The sequence below is a fragment of the Trichoplusia ni genome, chromosome 9, assembly GCF_003590095.1.
Source record: "Trichoplusia ni isolate ovarian cell line Hi5 chromosome 9, tn1, whole genome shotgun sequence".
Lineage (NCBI taxonomy): Eukaryota > Metazoa > Arthropoda > Insecta > Lepidoptera > Noctuidae > Trichoplusia > Trichoplusia ni.
The window spans coordinates 2,114,696-2,138,595 of NC_039486.1; the positions used below are offsets into that span (position 1 = coordinate 2,114,696).

General features: G+C 34.6%; 4 protein-coding genes across 6 annotated transcripts; 2 read left to right on the forward strand and 2 right to left on the reverse strand.

The window, feature by feature from the left end:
• Nucleotides 1-200: 200 nt before the first annotated feature.
• On the forward strand, nucleotides 201-1,853 carry LOC113497513 (lysozyme). Its single transcript, XM_026877090.1, has 3 exons — nucleotides 201-392; nucleotides 823-981; nucleotides 1,371-1,853. The coding sequence occupies exons 1-3, from the start codon at nucleotides 257-259 to the stop codon at nucleotides 1,499-1,501; spliced, it is 426 nt and encodes a 141-aa protein (XP_026732891.1). The 5' UTR covers nucleotides 201-256; the 3' UTR covers nucleotides 1,502-1,853.
• Nucleotides 1,854-2,068: 215 nt separating this feature from the next.
• Nucleotides 2,069-6,169, reverse strand: LOC113497512 (chromosome partition protein Smc-like). The gene is made up of 9 exons (XM_026877089.1): nucleotides 5,986-6,169; nucleotides 5,737-5,894; nucleotides 5,224-5,487; nucleotides 5,006-5,098; nucleotides 4,544-4,725; nucleotides 4,019-4,219; nucleotides 3,383-3,562; nucleotides 2,770-2,932; nucleotides 2,069-2,362 (listed from the first exon to the last, which is right to left on the reverse strand). The coding sequence occupies exons 1-9, from the start codon at nucleotides 5,993-5,995 to the stop codon at nucleotides 2,276-2,278; spliced, it is 1,338 nt and encodes a 445-aa protein (XP_026732890.1). The 5' UTR covers nucleotides 5,996-6,169; the 3' UTR covers nucleotides 2,069-2,275.
• Nucleotides 6,170-6,419: 250 nt separating this feature from the next.
• LOC113497274 (N-acetylgalactosaminyltransferase 7) lies at nucleotides 6,420-16,570 on the forward strand. Its single transcript, XM_026876750.1, has 7 exons — nucleotides 6,420-6,744; nucleotides 8,411-8,570; nucleotides 9,165-9,336; nucleotides 12,315-13,251; nucleotides 13,807-13,957; nucleotides 14,955-15,101; nucleotides 16,517-16,570. Exons 1-7 carry the CDS (start codon nucleotides 6,549-6,551, stop codon nucleotides 16,536-16,538), a joined length of 1,785 nt encoding a protein of 594 aa, XP_026732551.1. The 5' UTR covers nucleotides 6,420-6,548; the 3' UTR covers nucleotides 16,539-16,570.
• A 3,889-nt stretch (nucleotides 16,571-20,459) lies between these two features.
• Nucleotides 20,460-23,709, reverse strand: LOC113497281 (tubulin-specific chaperone C). 3 transcript variants are annotated; one of them, XM_026876763.1, is made up of 3 exons: nucleotides 23,541-23,709; nucleotides 23,024-23,160; nucleotides 20,460-22,325 (listed from the first exon to the last, which is right to left on the reverse strand). In XM_026876763.1, exon 3 carries the CDS (start codon nucleotides 22,195-22,197, stop codon nucleotides 21,199-21,201), a length of 999 nt encoding a protein of 332 aa, XP_026732564.1. In that variant the 5' UTR covers nucleotides 22,198-22,325; nucleotides 23,024-23,160; nucleotides 23,541-23,709; the 3' UTR covers nucleotides 20,460-21,198. The 3 variants fall into 3 exon arrangements, with proteins under 3 accessions (XP_026732564.1, XP_026732563.1, XP_026732565.1); XM_026876762.1 differs by having other exon boundaries at nucleotides 22,913-23,160; nucleotides 23,541-23,667; XM_026876764.1 differs by lacking the exon at nucleotides 23,541-23,709 and having other exon boundaries at nucleotides 20,460-22,172; nucleotides 22,232-22,325; nucleotides 22,913-23,129.
• Nucleotides 23,710-23,900: the final 191 nt, after the last annotated feature.

Consider the following 23,900-nt stretch of genomic DNA (forward strand, 5'->3'; position numbering starts at 1 on the left):
TGTGTTCATTGCACCGGGGATTCACATCGCTATCCTGTTTACAAAACACGTCGTGTAGCAACGACTTTTATTAGTGGCTCGTGACCCCTTTGTTTTGAAACAGATAAAGAGGATTCCCCTGTTCCCGGCCAACACATTCCATGCATATTTACACTATGTATTTATACAAATTCGCAATCATATATAAACGAAGCCCGATGAATCCAGTTCATATCATCTCTCACCGCAGACCAAGAAGGTTGTGCAAAAAAAAAACATGCAAAAACTCAGAGTATTTTTGTTGGCTCTTGCAGCTTTATGTATAAGTTGTGAAGCAAAGTATTTTGCGACAAATTGTGAATTGGTGCACGAATTGAGGAGACAAGGATTCCCTGAAGACAAAATGAGAGACTGTGAGTAAAAATCTCGAAACTTTTAATTTGTTCTTGTCAAAAAGTTCACCAAAATTGATGGCGGCAAAGTTTTTTTTTAATAATATATAAGCATTGGTGATTGCTGTAAAGTAATTGTTAGGAAAACCATTTAGCTCGTGAATTTAAAAAAAATAAAATTTTAAATTTTAAATTAAATTTTTTTTTTTTATCTCAATCACCTCTTTTTTAATACAAATAATTTTAAAAAATATAATCACATGAAGGAGTTACCTATAATATCTTGTATTTACTAAACTTACATGCAGGAACAGGTCAACAAATGCGAAATGCGGCTATACCCATACATGTAGCGACATCCCATTTGCAGCAGGGCAGCGGCATATATTCTAATTCCAAAAACGAAGCCATGTATCTATCACATATAAAAAACCGTTTGTTCTTATTCCAGGGGTTTGCCTCATCCAGAACGAGAGTGGCAGGAACACATCAAAGATGGGTACGATCAACAAGAACGGTTCTCGGGACTACGGACTGTTCCAGATTAACGACAAGTACTGGTGTAGCAAGACCAGCACTCCTGGCAAGGACTGCAACGTTACTTGTGCTGGTAAGAATCAATCCTGGAGTTTAAATATTTTTTATCTATCCTTCGTTTCAACAAGGCTAATCAATTAAATCAGTTGTCAGTATTGATTGCGTCTATAAAGAAACTGGTAGTTATACACTAGATGCTGATAGCAATTTATCAATACGGCGCATTTTTTGGTATGTACAAATAGTTTGCTAGATCGAGTTCGGCACCGGTCTATCTAGTCGAAAGCACCAAAAAGCTCAGAACGGCACTGATGTACTTAGCGTCAGTAATCAAAAACGTTAAAACCTATGAAGGCAAAAATATCACATCTTACAGCCGGGATACACTAATCTATGTAACCTTACGGAAAAACATATCTTGCCCAGACACACTTCATAAAACAATTCCACTTGTCTTTCCAGAAATGCTGTTGGACGATATTACCAAGGCATCGAAATGCGCCAAGAAGATCTACAAACGTCACAAGTTCCAGGCGTGGTACGGCTGGCGTAACCACTGCCAGGGAACTCTGCCCGACATCAGCAAATGCTAAACTGAAGATCTTTGAGCTTTGTTCGTACAGCGACAATTAGAACCTAGAACTTTAAAACCACGTCTTACAAGTAATATTAGTGTGTGGATGCGAGACAGCACATAAGAGACGTACAGTTTCATCTCTCTCCCACGCCCACATTAATTTACTTTAAGACGTCGTGGTAGACCTTACAGTATAATAATGCAGAGATTAAGATTTGTTAGAAGATAATCTTGGCCCCTCACACGTACCATCTATCGTATTTACTGAAATACTTTCTGTCTGATAATAACTCACATTCGAGTGTCGCAATATAGCTTTACTGTATTATGTAAGATATTTTATCAATATACATATACAATTTTTATAAGTTTGTGGTTTCACTTCCTTCTTAAATAGATCACTTGTGAGGACTTCTATCAGTCTCTTATTGGTAAACGTTCAATCAAGACAATAATTACTGCTTGAGTAAAAAACATAAAAAAATGAGGATACCATTTTCTAAGTGATTCAAATTTGAACTGAAAAAAACGCAAAATTGGGATCCTAGGTAAAACTATTGCTATTGATAATCAAAACAATAAGTACCTGTTAATAATACATTTTATTTTCTTATAAGTAAATTATTTCATTTGGATGATGCAGTCACATCAGTGAAAATGGCCAATTATTATAATGAACTTTATTGATCTGAAATAAGGACCAATTTCAATTGATGAAGATATCTACATTATAATTATGAGGATATAAAGGCAGTGTCCAGCACTAAAACATACTTAAACTAAAGCTTTCTTAAATATATCGGTTTTTCAGTTTATCTTGAACTTTTTTCTCTGCTTCTACAGCTTTCTTCAGTAACAATTCGTCCACAGCCTTCAACTGGAAATAAAAAAGCACATTACGTTTCCATTCTTTAAAAACAAAGTGTTATAATATCTGTAAAACAGTTCCTTAATTTAATTGACAGATATATTTTTGAAAAATATTACTGTTTAATGCCGATAATTTAGTGTACAAGCTATCGGCATTGAACATTCCATCAAAATCTGTTTAGCTATTTAGCTGTCAAATACTACTAGACCATAATTGGTTTTTTTTTATCGTTTCGTTAATGGGTAACCTGGTATCTGGAGTTAAAACCCCCTGTAGGCCTCGCATGTGCCTTAAAAACCGTTTGGACCCTACGATTTTAAGATTCGCAATCCCACTGCCTATCACTGTTAATAGCTGGAACTATGATTAATCGGTCCCGTTAATTATTTTTTATGATATACATAGCTACTTACGTCATTACAGAAGTCGTTCTTGATACTGGCTAGTTCCTCGAGGCCCGCGTTCTTCTGAGCCTCGTAATTGGTCGTCAGTTCCTTAATCTCCTCAGTACGTTGTTGGGCCTTTTTAGAACGTTCTCGAAGTTTCCTGTCCTTTTCTTCTGCTTCACGTAAAGCACTGTGTATATAGAAATAAAATGTCAAGAAATATTTCGTTAATCTTGTAACATTAGGATTAAATTATAAGATTTTTCGATGTTCTACCAAAAATATTGTGCGCGTACTTCCTTCTGCTATTGTTGGTAACTTATGTGCAATTATGCGGAGAAAACAGATCCTTGAACGCACTAGACTAGTCTCGTCGTTTTGTATGTAAAATCCTTATTTTTTTATATTTTTTAATTTAATGGTATATTTAAAGCTTCCATACCTAAAAAGTGTCTAGTAAGTGTATATTAACTTAATCAAAATCGAAATCAAAAGTTTTTATTTCAAACAGGCCGCACTTTTAAAACGTTAAATTACTGACTCTAGTTGCACGGTTCCAAAGTGTCATTCTTATGGAGAAGCACCGGCAAGAAACTCCTTAAGCTACCCTTTTCAACTAATGTTACAGTATGTACTATACCTTAGCGCGAGGTTCTTGTCCTGCTGCCTCCTGTCCCCGGCGGCGGCCCGCTGGCGCGCGGCCTGCTCGCGCGCGGCCTGCAGCTCGCTCAGCTGCGCCTGCAGCTCGCCCAGCTCAGTGTTGAGGACGTCCAGCTCACCCTCCTTACTGTCAGAGTCTAAGTCGCCCGACTCAAAGTCCCTGAAAAATAACAATATGTAGGGTCGACCATCAGAAAGTTTTTCACATAAGTATGATTTTCGTCGCTCCCCAACTCGCTTCCCACATGTTACAATAATTGTAGTAGTTATTCTATACACCAAACGTATTGCGAGGTTTTGAATGGAGGAATGAATGGATACGTATTTTTTTTATTTCGTTATCATAAACGTCACGATCGTGTATAATTTTTACGAAATCGTTACGTCACAAGCACCTTCTTAAACTCTGCAATTTATGTTGTTTACATATAATTATATACAATATATAATTATTATATATATATAAAATATATATATACAATATATAATTATATATATATAATTACATACACAAAAATACATATCTAACATAATTATATATTGCCTTTTTATCATACGAAAAGTAAATATATTTTTACTTATTATAGTCACCATCCCTATTGCAAATCAAACTTACTTTAGACTATCAGATAGCTTCATGATCTCATGTAACAAGTTATTAGCCGTGTCAAGGTTCGGTTTAATGTTCTGCAAGTTCTTGAGACTGTTTTCCTTCTGCATGAGAGTGGCTCGCAAGGAGTTTAGTTTCTCTTCTGCTTCTTGTACGTTCTGTGCGGCCTGCTCGGCTTGAGCTCGTATGTCGTCAGCGTCGTATACCCTGGATAAACAAGGTTAAAAATAAACAATTTAGTGAAAATTATATTTGCTTCAGTACAAGTATTAACTTAGGAAAACTTAGTTTTATTTGTGGTGGTGTTGTGTGATAGAAAACTGACAGTTGCAGGAATCATTTTTGTTGGCATTTTCTTTATCCTATCTTTCTTTAGTGTTAGATCATGTTTAGATAGATAGATAGATAGAATATTTTAGGAACAAATATTAATTTTTGAGACTTACTTTTACTTGAATTAGCTAAGTTCATTTAAACACGAAAAATGACCTTACTGTATATTACAATAAAGTAGTATTTCATTATCCTCACCTCAATGCCCTCTTCCTAGCCACTTCAGCAACCAATGCATCTCTATGAGTTTTCTTCTGTTCCAACAGCATCTCAGTCTGTCGGTTCTCCTTTAATAGAGCTTCCAACTCCAGTTTCTCTTCATCATGAACCTCCTTCTCTTGTTTTAAGTCTTCCTCATATGATTTTATATCATGATCAAGCTGAAATTACCACACAATCATTATTATCAAACCCTTTCACTGACATAATGAGGTATGGTGAATTTTGAGACAAAACTTGTACCTTCTGCAGTCAATTGATGAATACAACAGAATTAAAGATCCCAAATGGAGTCAGGTAGTACACCTAACAGAACTTCTAGTCAGAATTACACAGTGAGCTGTGGTCATCCCAAGAGCATGTTGAGCATAATTTACTGGACATAGTGGGGTGGTCCCAGGCCGATATAACAATGATAAATAGTGCTTATAGTTAACTTACCTTCTCTAATCTCTCGGCACGCTTTCCCTTCTCTTCAGCCTGGTCATTAAGCATTTCTAGAAGCTTGTTCTTCCTTTCCTCAAGAGCTTTGACCTGAAATTTAGAAAAATTACATCTATGCATCTACAAATACAAAACTAAATGATTGATAGAGTAAATAAAAGAACTGAGACTAAAGAATATACTTTTACAAAGGCCTAAATTTAATATTTTCTTACCTGATCAGTCTTAGCAAACAATTCCTCTTCATGCGGTGCAATATCCCTCAACCGTTCCTCATTGAACACCATCAAGTTAAACAGTAGTAGCAGTATAGAATGTGACGTAGTAGCTGTAGGCTGTAGGAAGTGTATGACGCTGATGGTAGCGTCAACCTGCGGCATTACGGACACCAGGTGGTTGATGACGCGTGTCATGTTGATGACTGGGAGCAAGTCCCAGTAGTAGATGGTGTTCTCGTTGCGATTCTCTTCTGGTGGTGGCTGAAAGTGTTAGGAATATTTATTGTTAGATTATACTTAGAGAATTTATTACTAATTAAATACTGCCAGTGATCAAAGTAACATTGGATAGTCCACAGTAACAACATGTTCCAATAAAGAGAGCATAGCGCGGAGGTAAAATTCTTAATCAACAGTTGTGTCTATACAACTTTGATGTGAGCAAATTCAATCAGCTCTTCAAATAATTGTGGCAAAACAGTTATTTAGAATCATATATATGATACTTACAGAAAGTATAGCGTCTCTATCTATACCGAGCCTGTCAAACACTTGGAACAGTGCGCCCATCACTGCATGAGGCTTCTTCAGGTCTGCGGCAGTTAATGGATAATTTGGAAAGTCTCCATTCCAATTACCTATGAAGTTTTCGACGGTAAAAGCTTGTGCTGAAAAGGTAAAATTTAATTACATTATCTAAACTTTAAAATTTCAACAAAAATGAGCTACTATACACAATTATGGACCACGCAAACTTACTTCTCTCCATAGTTGTGTGATATCTTTTTCGTAACTTCGATTATTATTTAACACAAAGTAAACAACACTTTTGCAACACAAAAACACTAATGCTGTAAATAATTCGCTTTTACGAAACAATAACACGAGCAAAACACAGCGGTCACAGTCTTTCAAAGAATTCAAATTCAAAAATAAACAAACGGATAGTTCTGTCAAGCGCTACAGATTAAACATATTAACTTTTCGTAAATCCACACACAGATCCATTGACATAATTACCTCATTTCATAACCATTATTCTATAGGACTGATTTAATTCGGTAAGCTAAGATAAAAAAAAAACATTTATTTGATCAATTCGTTTAATATATAATTATAAATTCATTTTTTCTTTCTTATTAATTGAATTACTCATTTTAAGAATATTTTACTCATCAACGTACGAACGAAACGTAGTGTGTTGACGTTGTCATAAAAACGTCAGCTTCGTTCGACTCGATTGTCGACGATTTCTCGGGAAGTACATCGAAGTTATATTATTATAATATTTAAATTGTTATGTACAAGTGGTAATTATAACAATGAGGATCACAAATGTGAGACGCGGTCGTATTATCCGCATGGGATCAGCGTGCGCGATTTTACTGACATTGCTGTACGCATTGCATAGGTGGTCCTCGGAGAACGTCGGCGGTCAGTCCGACATAGAACTCTTCTCGGACCCTCAACCCGCATACTATAAGTCCCATCGCGATGTCTACCCAACATTAAAAACAGGTAATTAAAATTATACAGTAAAAACTAGCCTGTATATGTGTGTTTGTATAGTGCTAACGTAAGTACAGTTAGGTGGCCTATAAGACCGGCGTGTCAATTAGACCTTAGTGTTTTTGTTACGTCAGTACATGTTTGCATGCTTTATAATTGGATATCGTATCTTTATGTTCACAGCTGTGACAAAAAGTATTCAGCATACCAATTGTATTTGCTTTCCATTGTAACATACTAGCTAATTTTTGTTATGTTTACTGTTTACTGAGGTGTGAAAAATTGTACAAAGGCCATTTGTTTTAATTCATAACACATGTAGGTTTTAATTAGTAATTGTAGATATTTCATTTGTTTTATCATATATTTCTGAAAACCTTTATCATTTAGATCTTTTTGATAAGTTTTACTTAAAACTTACATTAGTTAGATAGTGATTACCTTTAATGTTATTCTATCATCTAGTATTTATTAATTCTAGCCTAGGTTCAACACTTCTGGGTAAAGACCCAATTGACTAACAATGATTGTTTAGTTTTAATTTAAATAATAAGATATTTAAAAAAAAAAATATTTTTAAAGATGTCTACTGTTATTTCTTAACTTTCTGTTTTATCACTTTTTACAATATTATAAAGCTGAGAGACTATCCAATTAATAAAAAACTCCTAGTTAAATATTAAATTTTGCAAGATTTCTTTTATAAGTCTGTTCCATTTCACTTTTCTGCCTAAGACTGAACACAAACACAAAAAAATGCAATCATAATTTCTGTATTATTACAGATATTAAGCGTACTATTAATATTGGTGTTTTATATGATCACTCTTCTCTCATTGAATGGCCTTTGATTATAAAAAGTTAAGTATTATGGGTCTATTTAGTAGTTATAGTCAGAAAACCTGCCATCATTTAAAGTAGTTGTAGAAGAGGGACACCACTCTACACTTTTATGTTTCTGTCTTGCTTCTACAATGGCAACAGGTATAGTTAGACGGAGACAGAAGTAATGGCAGACTCTTAGATTAAATAATTTGTAATTTATTCTGCTTTGAATGTCGAATACTATATTCATATTAAGTTTAATATAGTTTTATAAATGTTAATATTAGATCAAGTATGTTAAGTAAATAGATCTGTCACCAGGTTGTGCATCAACCATACAAAAGTAGAAGAAAAAGCTCATGAAAATGTAATCAGAATAATATATAAATACATAGTATAAATATAGAAATAACATACGTATTTTACGATATTTTTTTATTTTAATCAAGCTTCTTCAAAAAGCTGTTGCTTCATTTGAGTTGTGTAATAAGTTATTTAAATTAAAACCTTAAGTTAAAGTCCACCACCTACATGGTACAAGTAATTTCCATGTGAATCATAGCTAATGCCAATGCATTGAAGAACTGAAGTATGTAATATTTAAAAAACATTGACAAAGGTTCTTAACTTAATTTTAAAATGTTATATTCTTATACAATTTCGAATTTCAGAATGGAAAGGTACATACTTCACACCTCTAAACAATACATTGTATTTTCAATCTACATTAACATTCAATAATCAAAAATAAACTTTATCACTTTAAAATAAAGTCTCTTTTACCACTCACATGTCACAAATGTATAAAACTTTATCTATAAACAAACTGAAACTCACAATATTGTTACAGAACTTGGTAACTTCGAGCCTCGTGACTTAAGGGTGGTTTCAGGGCCCGGTGAAGAGGGCAAGCCTTACCACATGTCTCAAGACAGGGCCAACGATATCGCTGAGTCAGAGAGTGAATACGGCATGAATATAGCTGCTTCTAATGATATCGCTATGAATAGGTATGATATAACTCCTCTGTTAATAAAACTAGCCTAAAATCGTACCACTACTAGATAGTTAGGTACAGGCCTCTGCCTATACAGCGAGGTATTGAGCATTGATTACCATGCTAGCTCTCTGGGGTGTTAGTTTTCCACACGATGTTTTCTTTCACTGTTTGTGAATGCGTTCGTGTTTGTGCTTTTCAAATAATTCAAAGCCCACGTCTTAGAATAATTAAATAAGTACACGTAACTTAACTAAGCTTATTGGTATTTGTCTGTGCGAAGATTACTTGTGAAACTTCGTGCACACAAGAACCGGATTTTAAGCAGAAACCTTAACTGGGGTGTTTTAAAAACTAATATCAACAAGTTTCCGCCACAGCATTGAATGCAGTTTGAAGTTTGAGGGTAGTTTTTGAAAAATACATGTGATTTAGCAATTTAGTATAGTGGACTAAGTGTGCATGTTTCCTCCACCTTATCATCTGAGTTTGTCTTTAGAATGCTATCGGTCTTATCTGACAGCCGTTGTGACACTGAAATTGCAGTAATAGCTTCCCGATTCAACCTTTGCGTGCGGACTCTTCATAACGGACATTTGTCCCGCAGGTCGATCCCTGACACCCGCCTCGACGAGTGCAAATACTGGCACTATCCGACAGAACTCCCCTCTACATCAGTCATCATCGTCTTCCACAACGAAGGATTCTCTGTCCTCATGAGGACAGTCCACTCCGTCATCGATAGATCCCCGCCGAATTTACTCCATGAAATCGTACTGGTATGTTTTAAGCAAATATTTATTAAATTATTATAAAATTATTTATCTATATATACTTACTAATATATAAAGCTGAAGAGTTTGTTTATTTGAACGCGCTAATCTCAGGAACTACTGGTCCAAATAGAAAAAATATTTTTGTGTTGAATACCGACCGTTCATCGAGGAAGGCTTTAGGCTATAAACCATCACGCTGCGACTAATAGGAGCGAAGATACAATGGAAAATGTGAAAAAAACAGGGCAGGTATAAATCATAACTTCTACTCACGGGGACGAAGTCGCGGGCAACAGCTAGTTATTTATAAAATTATAATAAGTATCGAACCTACTATTAAAATAGTTACACAATACAATGTTAGTGAATGTATGAGTCTAAATGTCAAAGAATAACGATTTGTTATTTTAAAAACGGTACACAGAACTAGTTAAAGCTACGCTCCTTTTTTTTTACTTCTTGTGTTCAGTTTCAAAAATATAGAATTCGATTTATCGAATCGATCAAATCGATTGATCGACTATCGAAAAAAAAATATTCAAGACTAAAATGTTCCGAAACAAATTAATTCGGATTATATCTTGGCATCAGAGTATTCCTCACAAATTCTTCATATTCAACAAGTAATTTTAATGAGCTTCTATCAATAAAACTTCAACTACCTACTAGGCCGTAGGTTTAAGATTAAGCCGTGAAGATTAATTTAAATTGCTATCAATCTCATACTACCTCCTAGATAATCTTAATTAAACTAATCCATACACACGATTGGATCACTAATACTTGTTACTTTGAAATAAATTTGGATTTATTATCTCCGATGGTATAAGTCCGCATCATACATTAATCGGTTTTTTTTGGGGGTTTACACAGTTAAAATCAAAACTTTTATTTCAAGTAGGCCGTTTTCCAGGCACTTTTAAAACTTTAGAGGAATTACTCTTAGGTGCATGGTTCCAAAATGTCATTCCTTTGGAGAAGAACCTGCAAGAAACTCCATAACATTATTATTTTTGGTATGCAAGAACAGCGCAAAATAGAAAATGGTAAAAATCTGTTATGGAAGACAGTGCCGGATTAACCACGTTGCAAGAATAGCAAATGCTAAGAGCCCTGAGCATATGAGGGCCCCGCGATCCATGCCACCTAATTCAAAATTGAGCTCTGCCCACCCAAGTTGACAGCACATTAAAACTAACAGAAGAATTTGACAGCCTATAGTAAACCAATGGGCCCCGTTAGCCGAATTTGCACCAAGCCCCTCTAGCTTAATCCAGCACTGATTTTATCGTATATATCGCCAACGTTTTCCCCTAGCGACTAGACCATAACACATGCCGATAAATCGACATCTTCTGAAAAAGTAATAAACTTTACATCGCACGGTTTGATAAATAAACTCAGTATTTTATCAATGTATTAACGTACTCGTTCTGTTAACCTGAATAATGTTTACCTTACGTATTTTAAGCTAACTGATTTTATAAAGTGAATATTAAACTGCATGGATAGCCTAGTCGATAGGTAGTCAACTCACGAACAGTCAAGGGTTCATTTCCTGCGTAAGTACAAGCGGTGTGGTCCATGAAAGCTTGTCCTGAGTCTGGGTGACTTTGTACATGTGACTAATATTTGTGAAATGCCTCCCTACGCAAGGATAGAATTCCTTAGAGCGATAGCCATTAAAAAAGAAAAACAACAGAACCCGCTCTATGCATAGACGTAACTAAATGTCAAATATGTATCTAGTGCAGTTACCTCATGCACCTAAAATGTTGACTTAAATAAAAATATATGCATGTGTTTGTTCAAGTGCGGAAGATTAAAAATAAACACCTACATCTAAAGTAATATTATAAAGAGATTAATTTTGTAAGGTGTAAGGTCGTAAGTCGAAGAAGTATAGAGGTTTGGAATTTAAAGGAGGCTACCCAGCTAAGGGATCTTACGGATGCTACCCAGCTAAGGGATCTTACGGATGCTAATTAAAAAAAAATCATAAAAAATCCTTGCCAGTATTAATTTTTACGCTCAATCCGTTCGAGCTATGATGCCACAGACAGGCAGACGTCAAACTTATAGCACCCCACTTTTTGTATCAGGGTTTTAAAAGAAAACCTCTTAAGTGTGCTCGTCTCATTTTTTTTAAACATAAAATACCGCCAAACGGAAGGTACGGTTCAACTACTTTTAAATAACCCGCGAGATAAAATGCTTTTAGCATAACTATCATTACAAGCGGAAAATTAATTGCACTACTTCGATTGCAATCACTATTATGTAAATCAGTTGATAAAATTATGATCTAATTAGTCACAAGTACCGAACCGATTGATTTACAATTAGTTTTGATTTTAATTAGGCGATTAGTAACGTGTTATGATTATAATTATTTATGATATTCCAATCCATTCTTTTTTAATTGTTTATTCTTGTTATCAAAAGTAATAACTCAATTTATACTATCTGAAGATATGGCGGAAAAACGGAAGAGGCTTATCAAGTTTAAAGCAAGTGGTTCAGATAAACATAATTATTTTAAATGGTTTTAAATGTGATATTCAATAAGATAATGAGAAGTCTACAAACAACAGCCAAAACATACTAAAATAAATTTTAAAAAATAACTATCAGACTATTTAATAAATGAATAATATCATTTTATTTATTTGACATCTTCAGCTAGTATGTCACCAGACATGTATGTAAGATGTTTGAATGAAAACTTCATAATAGTTTGAAAACGTTTACAAACTATTATGATGCTCCCGCCATTGTTACTGTTACTAATGCATTGTCACGCAATACGTGAAACGAAACGGAAATCTCAATGTTCTATTTTCAAAACGTGTTACTGTTCTCGTGGCAATTGAAATGGAGTATTTTACGCCAATTTCAGGCTTAATTTCGTGTTATATTCAGCCTTGCCTAAACACTATTTAAATTAATGTTAGTACCTGTATCTCATTTTCTCTTTGTAGGTCGACGACTTTTCAGACAAGGAAAACTTAAAAGAAAACTTAGATAATTACCTAAAGCGATTCAAGGGAAAAGTTCGCCTCATAAGAAACGCCCAACGTGAAGGTCTGATCAGAACCCGGTCGAGGGGAGCCCAGGAAGCGACCGGCGAAGTCATCGTGTTCCTTGACGCTCACTGCGAGGTCAACATAAACTGGCTGCCTCCCCTCCTTGCACCGATATACCGTGACTATAGAACTATGACGGTCCCAGTAATAGACGGCGTTGATCACAGAACTTTCGAATACAGGCCCGTTTATCAGCACGGGGCAAACTACAGAGGCATCTTCGAATGGGGGATGTTATACAAGGAGAACGAAGTCCCAGAGAGAGAATCCAGTCTACACAAACACAAATCGGAACCTTACAAGAGTCCTACACACGCTGGCGGTCTTTTTGCCATAAATAGGAGATACTTCCTTGAAATTGGAGCTTACGATCCTGGTCTACTCGTTTGGGGTGGAGAGAACTTTGAACTAAGCTTCAAAATCTGGCAATGTGGCGGTAGCATAGAATGGGTGCCTTGTTCGAGAGTCGGGCACGTATACCGCGCGTTTATGCCTTACTCCTTCGGGAACCTCGCAAAGAATAGGAAGGGATCCCTAATCACCATTAACTATAAACGAGTAATCGAAACTTGGTTTGATGAGGAGCACAAAGAGTACTTCTATACTAGAGAACCCATGGCTAGGTTTTTGGACATGGGCGATATAAGTGAGCAGATTGCGTTGAGGGACCGTTTGAAATGCAAGAGTTTCGGCTGGTTCATGGAGAACGTTGCTTACGATGTGTACGACAAGTTCCCTAAACTGCCGAAGAATATCCACTGGGGTATGGTGAAGAACAAGGCGACTGGTATCTGTCTCGATACTATGGGTAAAGGCGCACCTGCATATATTGGTAATTATTGGTTTTTTTTTTTTGCTTTTTGTTATAATCATTTTAACTTAAAGTAGGTCCCTTGATGCAACAGTATGTTTTTTTTTTATTATCATTCATATTTTAATGACTTCAGACTACTTTCGAATCTAACCGAGGACTTAATCATGAGCAAGCGATAATGGTGTCCCACAAACTGATTGCGTTGTGCCTATATTTTGCTATAGAATAGTATGCTGAGTGCTTATATGATGCAATTCTTTATTCACGAGTTTTTATCGTGATCCTAACTACTGATTTTTTAGACTGGTGCACTTACAAACCGCTGAAGCGTCAGACATGACGCATGATTGTTGTATTATATCATATATGTATCAGCTCTTCAGTTAGGTCAATTTGAGCTCTTAGGAACCGGCAAATGGCTGACTGTCCTGGATCCAGTCTTTGTTTATATTTCTGACGTGCATGCAGTTCACACCTATTAGTCATAATAACTAGCACTACAAAAGTCCTAATATAAACAATAAATACATTTTGAAAAATCCTGTAGTGTCTTCAACCATACTTTTGTTGTAGGCACCGCGTCTTGCCACGGATCTGGCAACAGTCAGCTGTTCCGTTTGAACGAGGCGGGACAACTCGGCGTCGGCGAGCGCTGCGTGGAGGCAGATGTTGATAACGTGAAGCAAGCCTTCTGCAGGCTCGGCACTGTTGATGGGCCTTGGAGGTAATGAACAACACCTTTCAACATGCATACAATTTTGAGTCACTTTGGACTCGTATTGTAAATTTCATTGTTATTTCTTGTATAAAGGGTTAAATGCTTAAATTCAACTTTTTCAAATTGACTTTACTTTGTTATATAAAACACTTTTCCGACATTTACAATACCTTGTATTAACAATTGTTAATAATTGATTATGAAAATAATTTTATTTGTTATTCGTAAACTTATTGTTTATTTTAAACCAAAATTTTCACTTACTTGGTCAAATTAACTACCTATTCTTAGATAGATAGGTAAACAAAAACCAAAAAGTGCACCTTTTTCAAAATCATTGTTGGTAATAAAAATAAAAGTTTATGGATGAAGTCCGGGTCTTTTTATAAAGTACTTATTATGCAGTTTTCGTTGGCATAAAGAAATAAAGCATATTTCGTTATATTTGTTGAAAGTAATCCTCCCTAGCCGCGCCACATACTTTAAAGATTAATTAATCAAAATGAATAGTTTCTTGAGAGAAAAAAGTATCAACGAAGAGTAGAGAAAAGGTACTATTATATAAATTGATTTATGGATAGTTAATATTAAATATTGCAAAATTGATTTGCTGCAGAGTATACCTTCCAGCCGGACCACACCCTACGACCAATAACTCCTTAACTAAAGGGGTTTATTGGACCATATTTGTCGTATGCAAGGTACTCTTTAGGTAGTTTTTTTCGGTATATTCATTTATTAATAGTTCATTATACTCTATTTAATTTGAGGTGGCGCGGCCAGAGAGCACTGCCTGGCGGCCGGACCACATAAATTGTTAATTAAAAAGATATCTCTTGAGGTACTAAAAATATATATATATTCCGATGATAGTAGACTTTAGGTAGGTATTATTTCGAACTATAGCATCTGAGTACTAAACTGTGGTCCGGCCACAGAGGATCACACAAAATATTTATCTAAATTCTTTTTTCCATTATCAATGTTTTTTTTTACTTTCCAGCTACGACGGGGCTCACAGTCAGATAATCCATCGCCTACACGGCTACTGCCTCACCTTACAACCGCACACGCGAACGCTGGGCCTCGCGCCCTGCGACCCCAACAACACGTACCAACAGTGGACCATAACGCATAAGAAGCCCAACTGGTGAGGGTAGCAGTAAGCGTAGTGACCTAGAGTAAGATTCGGTTAAGTTCCCCATCCACTCAAACGAAGCTTGACTTTAAGGACCGATTGCGCATCAATAACTGAGTTTTAATAAACGAAGTTTTTTGCCAATCGAGTTCAGGTTGATTGTGAAAACTAAATTCAGTTTTTGGTGCAAAAAATTAGCTTAAACAAATTGTGGTCATATAGAAAATTCATCCACTTTTAATGAAGTGATATTTAACGGAGAGTAAAAAGTGTGTTTCGTTTGAGTATTCGTCATTAGATATGCACTTGTGACGTTTTGGAATCGATACTATTGCTGTTTTTTTGTCAAGATTCAGTTTTACTTTTTAATTCTTACGTGATTGGTGCGCGTCTTTGCGTTTATGGGATTTGTACTACTCGTTTGTCAGTATGGCCCTTATAAGCATGGTTCTAAAACGTCATGGACTCTTGATCTCTAATTAATTAATTTCTGGTATAGTTTTGGCCAGGGAAACCATAAAACTAGGTGCTTAAATAAAAAAAAATGGTAAATATGACTCCATAATATCTATACGAGATGAAACTATTTATCAGTTATCACTACAGTCTTATCTCAACATTTCAGCTTTAGACCTTTTACTGTTTGACCCATACTAAACTTCAACAAAAACATAGGAATTACACATACAAGTATGACTTATGCAAACATATACAAGTATGATTTCCTCTCCTCATTTGTACTGGAAAAAGTTATTGTAATAAAACGAAATTAAAGTATAATGTTGTACCGAAACAAATTCCAAAACATATTATACTTGATTGATTTTATTGCAACAACAAAATAGTTTTTATTTGAGTGTTGTGAATACAATCTAAATGCCCATTATAATAGGTTTCACAGTACCTCCAATTACACGACACTGTTGCATAGTCTACAATTTCAGCCAAAAGAAATAGACATATTTACATATAAATTTAAATTGATTATTGTGATATCAGTGACATTTTTCTCCTACTCGGTATATACTTTTGCATCCAAGTGTAAAAAAATATCAAAAAAAAATGTGCTTTTTTGTGGTTTAGTCGACAATATGGCAGCCTTGAGCAGAAATCTAAAAAAAATAAAGTTCGCTGTCTCTTTAAAAGTTCAGACAAGTTATAAAATATTTGTATAAGCAAATGAAGAGTATTCCTTGGACAGGCATATTAAAGATACTACTAGATTGATTTGAGCAAGCCGGTAGCAATAAGCGTTAAGCAGTAACTAGAATTCAATTACCATAACAGGCCTTTTTAGTAAATGTGACGGCACTGTCATTTGCATACATAAATACCTAAAGTTTATTATCCGCGGATAGGGATCGTTTAAACCTTAACTATTTTATTACTATTAATATTAATACAAATTTAACTTATTGTTGTTTAAGGGAGATTTACGACTATCAGTGACGAAAGCACGACATTCCATATTATTTATCCAACGTTAAAGAAAGCCTGAAGACTAGTTACACTTACTACAGCTATGGGGACATTCATTAATTAAGCCACAAACAACAAATGAATCTATTCAAGTAAGGAAAAGAAATCATTATGACGCTATACTAAATTACGATTTTAGTACTAACAGTGCCACAAGTGTCAATTAAAAACACTACAAAGAAGGATCATTAAACTCCTACTGTAGGTAATGGTGTTAAAATTGACTTATTTACCCAATATTCTGTTCTGTTTTTTTTTCATTCGAAAACTATAAAAATCGTGCTTTTCAAAATAGCGTGCCTAGCCTTTTCCCAACTTCATTGGGGTCGGCTTCCAGTCTAACCGGATTCAGCTATGTACCGGTGTTTTTAGAAGGAGCGACTGCCTTTCTGACGTCCTCAACCTAGTTACCTAGGCAACACGATACCTCTTAGTTAGACTGGTTGTCAGACTTTCAAGCTTCTGTCTGCTTTTAATGACTGTCAAAGATGTATGAATAACAGCCGGGACCCACATTTTAACGTGCCTTCCGAAACACGGAAAAAATTCTAGAAGTATAAAAAATAATTTATGGATAGCCCCTTACAATAATTCTTCGTTAAACAAAACAACACATCCCATTTTCATCTGAACCTTATCAAAGAGCAATAAAAAGATCGATTCAATTTCGTCACAAACATCGTTCACTTTTTGCCATTACTAGTAAGACAATGTAAAACCGAATGTGGTTCAATTGTTTAGAGTTGCTAGAAGTGTTTCATGTCCGTAATATTGTATAGGAGACAGAAAAAAGGAAACATTTATTATAGGAACCGTAGTATATGTGTAATGGCGCTGATTTTTTGCATCGTGAGAAAAGGATGGCAGTAAATATTTACTGACTCAAAAATCCTGTTTTTGATCGTCCTTTGACATTTGTGGAGCTATGCGTAGCCGTTATGTAATAAATAATGAAATACTTGACAGAATCAGTGCCAAAATCATACGTTTTCAATTAATTAAAATTGCCTTTTGTTTATTATTTTTTTTAGCTTCATTCAATGAGCTATGTGTAAATCAATAAAGACTGATCGCCTAAATAAATGTTTCCTATTTTTCTATGAAATTATCATTGTTTTTTTTTCTGTTTTGTCCCTACGTTGTAAAATATTTGTATGTACTTAAATATGTATGTGTGGAACATTCCTGTAATAAATACTGCCTTAAAATAAGCTTTTGGTCATATGCTCAACTTGAAATCCTTTTATAAAATATTTTTTGTCCAATTTTTCAATTGGTCGTGGTTATGAGAAAGCGAACCAATTCGAGAAATTTGAAGTATATTTTTGTCTTATCGAATAAGCGGGGACACTAAAATAAAATTGCTTTGATAGCCTGTATACAAGATTCGTAAAAAATGTGTTTTTACTATAATATATTGAGACTGGGCACGAGCCCTGATATAACCTTTAAAATATCCCCTCAGATAAATATAGGTTCACGTATATGTGGTTCACTTTAACATAACTATACCCAATTAAGTCTCGATACAGTGATTTTATCTTAGACTCTAGGAGATTACTTCTTATTTCTCTTGTTTTTAATTAATACTATATGAGATTACAGTAGAATTTAATAAAAAAGCAATATACACGAAAATCATATACATGTTACTAAGAATCTCGTATTCATTTATGAGATACGGTGTGCAAAGTATTAAAATTATCGTGCAATTTATAAAACTGTAGAATTTATCGTTCCAAGAGGCAAATGATAATTTAACAATAAGTAAACATGAAAATGAAGCCTGGTTTGCGAAATATAACCATACCTAATGTCAAAAATTGTATATTAATTATATATTTTAAATGTTTCGGATTGTAGACAGCTTTATATTTAAAATAAATATGTTTAGTAAGATTTGAGTAAAGGTGTGTAGTAAGAACGGTGAACGCGTCGTGATGTATTTGAAAACATCGATATTAGGTACCAAACTTGCGGTACTGAAGTTGTGCAACATTTGTAATAAGGCCGCATTTGTATGTTCGCGAGTTCAGAGTTCAGTTAGGATTTAAAAGTATAGAAATATAAGAAGTTTTTGTTAAATAAGGCTAAGGCATCAAGACTAACATTTATCATAAGACTTGACGTTTTGTTCTGTAACTTCGGTACTTTTTGTATGTTTATTGCCTATTACAATTGAGAGTTGCATAAATGGATTGATAGATTTTAACCAAATATTAATTTGTACTTGTAAGTATCAACAGATAAATGAGTGTATATTTAGAAGACCGGCTATTAACATAATTTTAAAAGCAAAGTTACAAAACAAGATGGCGCTGTACTAAAATGATAATAACTTTTGCTTTGATAATTATTTTATTTAAGTTAGATTTTGGTGTACTTAGGATATAAATATTCATTTCTGCTTTATTCCGCAGTTATGATTTTTTTTCATGTTAAGACTTCATATTTTCGCATAAAATGAACTTAGTTCAATATACTATATACTTAAAATAATAACTGAATATTATTATGACAGTATGTGTTCAGTAGTTCTCAACATTAACCTAATTTTGTAGAGATTAGTTGCGTCATCCTGCCCTATCAAATTCTTACTTATTCTATGAATATTATATTATGCATTGTGTAACCTTACAAGCAATGAAATATGGTTTAAAATGACCTCTAAAGTGTATTATAAAATAACCTTATTAATTCACAGATGGATTTTTAATTTGAGATTGTTTTTGCATTTATGTTCTTTAAGGATTGGGTTGTTTTAGTTTAAGAATGGTTGATTTCCTTTTACGTGTCATAATAAAATTGTATCTATGAAACTGTTTTCAACGTACATATACTGGGTTGATACGACGGTGGGGCGAATCTTTCAACTGCCAATACAAGGTACTATTTTCAAGCTCTGTACCAAAAATCAATAAAATTGGAGCAGTAGTTTAGTCGCAAATGATTTTTTAAGTTTTTGCAGCGTTTGAACACGATGTATCTTTCCTAACAGCTGATTATGTCTACACGCATAGGTCATTTACCTTACAACGATAAATCTGAGTATAACCTACGATGCGTTGCTGCCGCTCTGACGCAAGTCACAAGATGCCGGCCGCGGCCGCCTTTATACCTACGAGATAGCGTATCATACGCCGCGCTCGGCGCGCGTGCAACGCTGCCACTTTATTCCCTCACTATCCAAGGTCAACTAACTATCAGCTATAAAGGGTGGTTGCGTTTCACTCTGATTTGTGAGCTATTTAGTTTGTTTGAAAACTAAAAAATGACATTTTTGTTGCTTGTAATTTTTAACCCGTGTCGAATTAATACTAAACACGAATGGTATACGTGGTGTTATTAAACGCCCATCCGTCATATCAACCTTGTATATTTATCACGCTGTCCTTTTCATCTTCATCATTGTACATACCTACTTATCGAAATTAATTTCCAGGAACATATGGATTATTCCAAGTGCCTGTAGACTGAGTGTGGGTTAAAATATAGCAAAAATGACATTATTTCGCACGATATAATGTATTATATTTGTCATACTAGCTTTTGTAAGTGACCTTTCTATTTATTTGATTTGTGGCGTCTACAACTTATTGATATAGTCCAGTGGGGTTTGACCGTAATGTTCCTGGAAAATACATGTCTTGTATAGATTTGTATCGCTATAAAATTACTGTGATTAACGATTTGACAGTTTTATATATTTTTCAATGTAGAGATAAATAAATTATTATTTATTGTTAAATTGTGTTTCACTTATAGAAAGACGTCTTATAGTTGTAGCCTAACCTCATACATACCGTAATAGAAACTTCTCCCACAATTTTAAGCACACTCTCTTGTCCATTGTAAGGTGTCTTCAATTAATAAAAATTAAAACGATAGTCCTCTAATCATGTTCTTTATTACATAAATTATATATTGAATTAAATAAGCAGGTATTTAGCTAACATAATTTGTGGTTAAAACCTTTATCATCAGAAAATAACTAAGTTGGAACTATCAATGTCACAGTAGAAAAATACTACCAAAACTTTCGTAGGAAAAATGAAATTTTGGGTATCACCAGATGTCTTAGAAGCACCGTTGTCTGTGTTATCTTAAATATATAAAAAAAACGTTGTACAATGCTTCTTCCTATATTTAGGGATCTCATACCATTTTTACACTACTTTCAGTCAAGTTTGTATCCATCTACTGTGATCACAATCTACATGTTATTAAAATTCTTAAGATGTATCCGAAGATATCTGATATTAAACATTACAAATATGTGTAGATTAGTAAAGAATATAAGGCAAGGACACTTATCAAGTGTTAAAGTCTAACAGTTTTCTTTTAATGGCTATTAAATATGGATACAAATGAAGTGTTGTAACATCATCACAATTTCTGTCTCTGTAATATCGAAGGTTCGTTTTACGGCAATCAAATATTTTCGTGCAAATCACACAAAGGGTGCAACAAAATTTATATAAAAACTTAGATGTGAACTTTGCAATTCTTTGCAATTTTGGACAAACCTTGCAATTAAATTAGTAGCAGTACCTAAATATGATGTTACTCTAGTACTGAGTATTAATAGCATTAACATTACATTGCAATTTTGATTATCTACTATCTAACATTAGGAAGGAGTCTTCAACCAATACTCGTCCCAACTGGTGACCCGTTGGCTGACATCCAAAACGGACCAGTTAGGGGACGGGATATCAGGAGCAAGCCAGTTAAAGTCGTCCAAGTTATCCCAGTTATTAGAACATTTGTCCAAAGCAGACATATTGAAATGCTTTTCTAAATCATCATAATACAAATTGTATGGCGCCGTACATATCTCGGAACAGTCTTCAACAATGCCTTTACTAGTTACGTGTAAGTAAATATCACAATTATTGGATGTGTGCATTCGTAACTGCTGGCAGGCAGCGACCACCTTACAATTTGTACATTTCTCCATAAATACTGATGATGTGACGGGACCGGACAACACAATACAGTTTTCTAGATTAGTTAAATGCAAAGTTCCCATGACGCCTTTGAGGCCAATGGTACAGTTCTTCAGATTTCGTAAAGCAACATCTCTCTGATACAATTCGTCGTTTTCTAGTAATAGTACTTTATTTTCCTGTGAATCAAAGCCAAAAAGTTTGTCATCCCATTTGTTGCTATCAATTTTTCCGGCGCCGTCGTGATCATCGAGCGAGCTCTGCTTCTGGGTGTGTGATTTTGGTAGTTTCTTCTTAGAGAAGCCAAACTTTTTCCTTGGAACGTATCTTTCTTCCAATTCGTAGCATTTTGTCTGTAGATTTTGTACTATACCCAAATATTTGCGCATGTTGAACTCTTTTAAGAAGAATGATGATGTTACGACATATTTTTGCAGTTCATTAATTTCTCTTTTTATGTTATCAAAGTGTGAGGGTAATGTGTGCAGTTCGAGTGTTGGTACTTGCATGAGTAAATCTTCAACATATTCTGATTTGATTTTGAATGAACCTGAGAAAAAGTCTTCATTTTCATCAGAAGCGTCAACCTCCTCCCTTGCCTTATGAGCCTTCTGTAGTTTCTCTAATCTCTGTGCATCTCTTCTACTTAATCTTTCTAATACAGTATTCCTATCACTCATTTTCCTTTTTTCAACAATTCCTCAATAGTTTTATTTAAATCAGAATTTGGAGTTGCTGCTTCTTTTAGTACATTAATTGTTGTCCTGGAAACCTTTCTGGCATCTGTGTGTTTTGATTCGGAATCAAACTGTAAAATAAATAATGGTTTTGATAAACGTCCCAATTACATACCCAGGTCCAATAAAGACACTAACAATCCATTATCCTTCTCAAAGAGATGTTTGATATGAAGTTTTCAGGTATAGTGAAAGGTAGAAACTTTTATTTTACCAATACCAGTCAAATTACAAAACAAAAGCTTTATATAATAATCCAATTTGATGAAAATGATGTATCAAATGAAATATCATTAACAAGTTTTTCAGTGTATCAAAATGGATCAAACTTGATGAACAAATGTTAGAAACTAAAGCTTCAATATGAATGACCAAGTTATTTCAAATGAAATAGGCACTGATAATGTGTTCAAACCAAACATACTTATGTATTCAGTGGAACCTTGTTCATAGAAGATTAGACTGGTGTTGCTAGCTTGAAATGTAGGAGTCATTAATAATAGCAACATTTAATAAACACAATGGTTTCACACAAACCCCTTTGAAGTACAATCACAAACATAAACATGCACAAATTAGTCCCAGAAAACCATTTTAATAAGATTATTCTAAACAATCGGTGACCACAAGACTAATATTGAATTTAAAGAGTAATGACCTGTTTAAGGAGTTCATCATCAGGTTTGACCAACTTGAACAGTGCGTAACCAATGCTTCCGAATGTTACCACCCAGAAGGAGGACTTAATAGCAACATACATCATCCTCACCGCTGTTTATAATTTGCCTTCGCTTCTCCAAATAGCCTGGTCTACCTCCCGGATCTTTTGCTCAGCTATCTTTTCACCAAGACCGTAGTAACCCTCAAGCACCCAGTTATGGTTTTGGAACATATACAAACGGAAATCTGAAATTGAAATTGAGCTTGTGTTTATGACAATATCTTGTAGTACATACCTATATATATACAGTCCGTCCTACATTTTGATTATTATTAAAACGACGGAATTTTATTAGTAAAGTCAATTCACAGTAGTGATACTCGCATATGACAGTCTGTTTACTGACAGACTTCTAAGCACAAGAACAGACAGATGCGTGCCAAACTCTCTCCGCATTATGATTTTTTTATCACGGAATGCACATGTTGACAAAAAGTGTTGAATGACGAAACAAAAGGCAAATGTTACTGTCCTCTCGATGAAAACGCACTTAATGAAATATTGTTTTATTAATTATGTTTATTTATATACATTTAGCCGTACAGAAATAAAGGACTCCACATACCTCTATCGGTGTTTAACTTGTACCAGAGTCCGTAGGATGCGGCAAGCCCAACCCCTTCCACCAATAAAGCAGCTTTCAAACCAAAGCTGATGTACCGTTTGTAGGCAGGCTTAGGAGTATTTGTAAGCATAATCAAAAAAATACAGAACTAATTGTTTTCTAGAATAAGACTCCCGATTGAAAATTCACTCCATCGAATGAATGTCTCACGCGATGACGTAAGGAAAAGTCCGTTCAGAAATTCTATTATCTTTTTCGTTTTTATTTCGAATCTTTCCTAATACAAACCTTACATTCAATTATTTTTGTATTTTCAAAGGTTTAGTGACACGTAGTGAATTTCATGGCATGTTTTCACTT

What these genes read in the sequence shown, in the direction of transcription:
- LOC113497513 (XM_026877090.1), top strand. Translation starts at nt 257, where the DNA reads ATGCAAAAACTCAGAGTATTTTTGTTGGCTCTTGCAGCTTTATGTATA. An exon ending in TGAAGACAAAATGAGAGACT is followed by an intron (nt 393 to 822) that starts GTGAGTAAAAAT and finishes TTCTTATTCCAG; the next exon opens with GGGTTTGCCTCATCCAGAAC. An exon ending in CTGCAACGTTACTTGTGCTG is followed by an intron (nt 982 to 1,370) that starts GTAAGAATCAAT and finishes TTGTCTTTCCAG; the next exon opens with AAATGCTGTTGGACGATATT.
- LOC113497512 (XM_026877089.1), bottom strand. An exon ending in GTGCCGAGAGATTAGAGAAG is followed by an intron (nt 4,726 to 5,005) that starts GTAAGTTAACTA and finishes TGGTAATTTCAG; the next exon opens with CTTGATCATGATATAAAATC. An exon ending in AAGCTATCTGATAGTCTAAA is followed by an intron (nt 3,563 to 4,018) that starts GTAAGTTTGATT and finishes GTTATTTTTCAG; the next exon opens with GGACTTTGAGTCGGGCGACT.
- LOC113497274 (XM_026876750.1), top strand. Translation starts at nt 6,549, where the DNA reads ATGAGGATCACAAATGTGAGACGCGGTCGTATTATCCGCATGGGATCA. An exon ending in CTACCCAACATTAAAAACAG is followed by an intron (nt 6,745 to 8,410) that starts GTAATTAAAATT and finishes ATATTGTTACAG; the next exon opens with AACTTGGTAACTTCGAGCCT. An exon ending in TACTCCATGAAATCGTACTG is followed by an intron (nt 9,337 to 12,314) that starts GTATGTTTTAAG and finishes TTCTCTTTGTAG; the next exon opens with GTCGACGACTTTTCAGACAA.
- LOC113497281 (XM_026876764.1), bottom strand. Translation starts at nt 23,017, where the DNA reads ATGATGTATGTTGCTATTAAGTCCTCCTTCTGGGTGGTAACATTCGGA. An exon ending in ATGATGAACTCCTTAAACAG is followed by an intron (nt 22,326 to 22,912) that starts GTCATTACTCTT and finishes TTTATTTTACAG; the next exon opens with TTTGATTCCGAATCAAAACA. An exon ending in AACTCCAAATTCTGATTTAA is followed by an intron (nt 22,173 to 22,231) that starts ATAAAACTATTG and finishes ATACTGTATTAG; the next exon opens with AAAGATTAAGTAGAAGAGAT.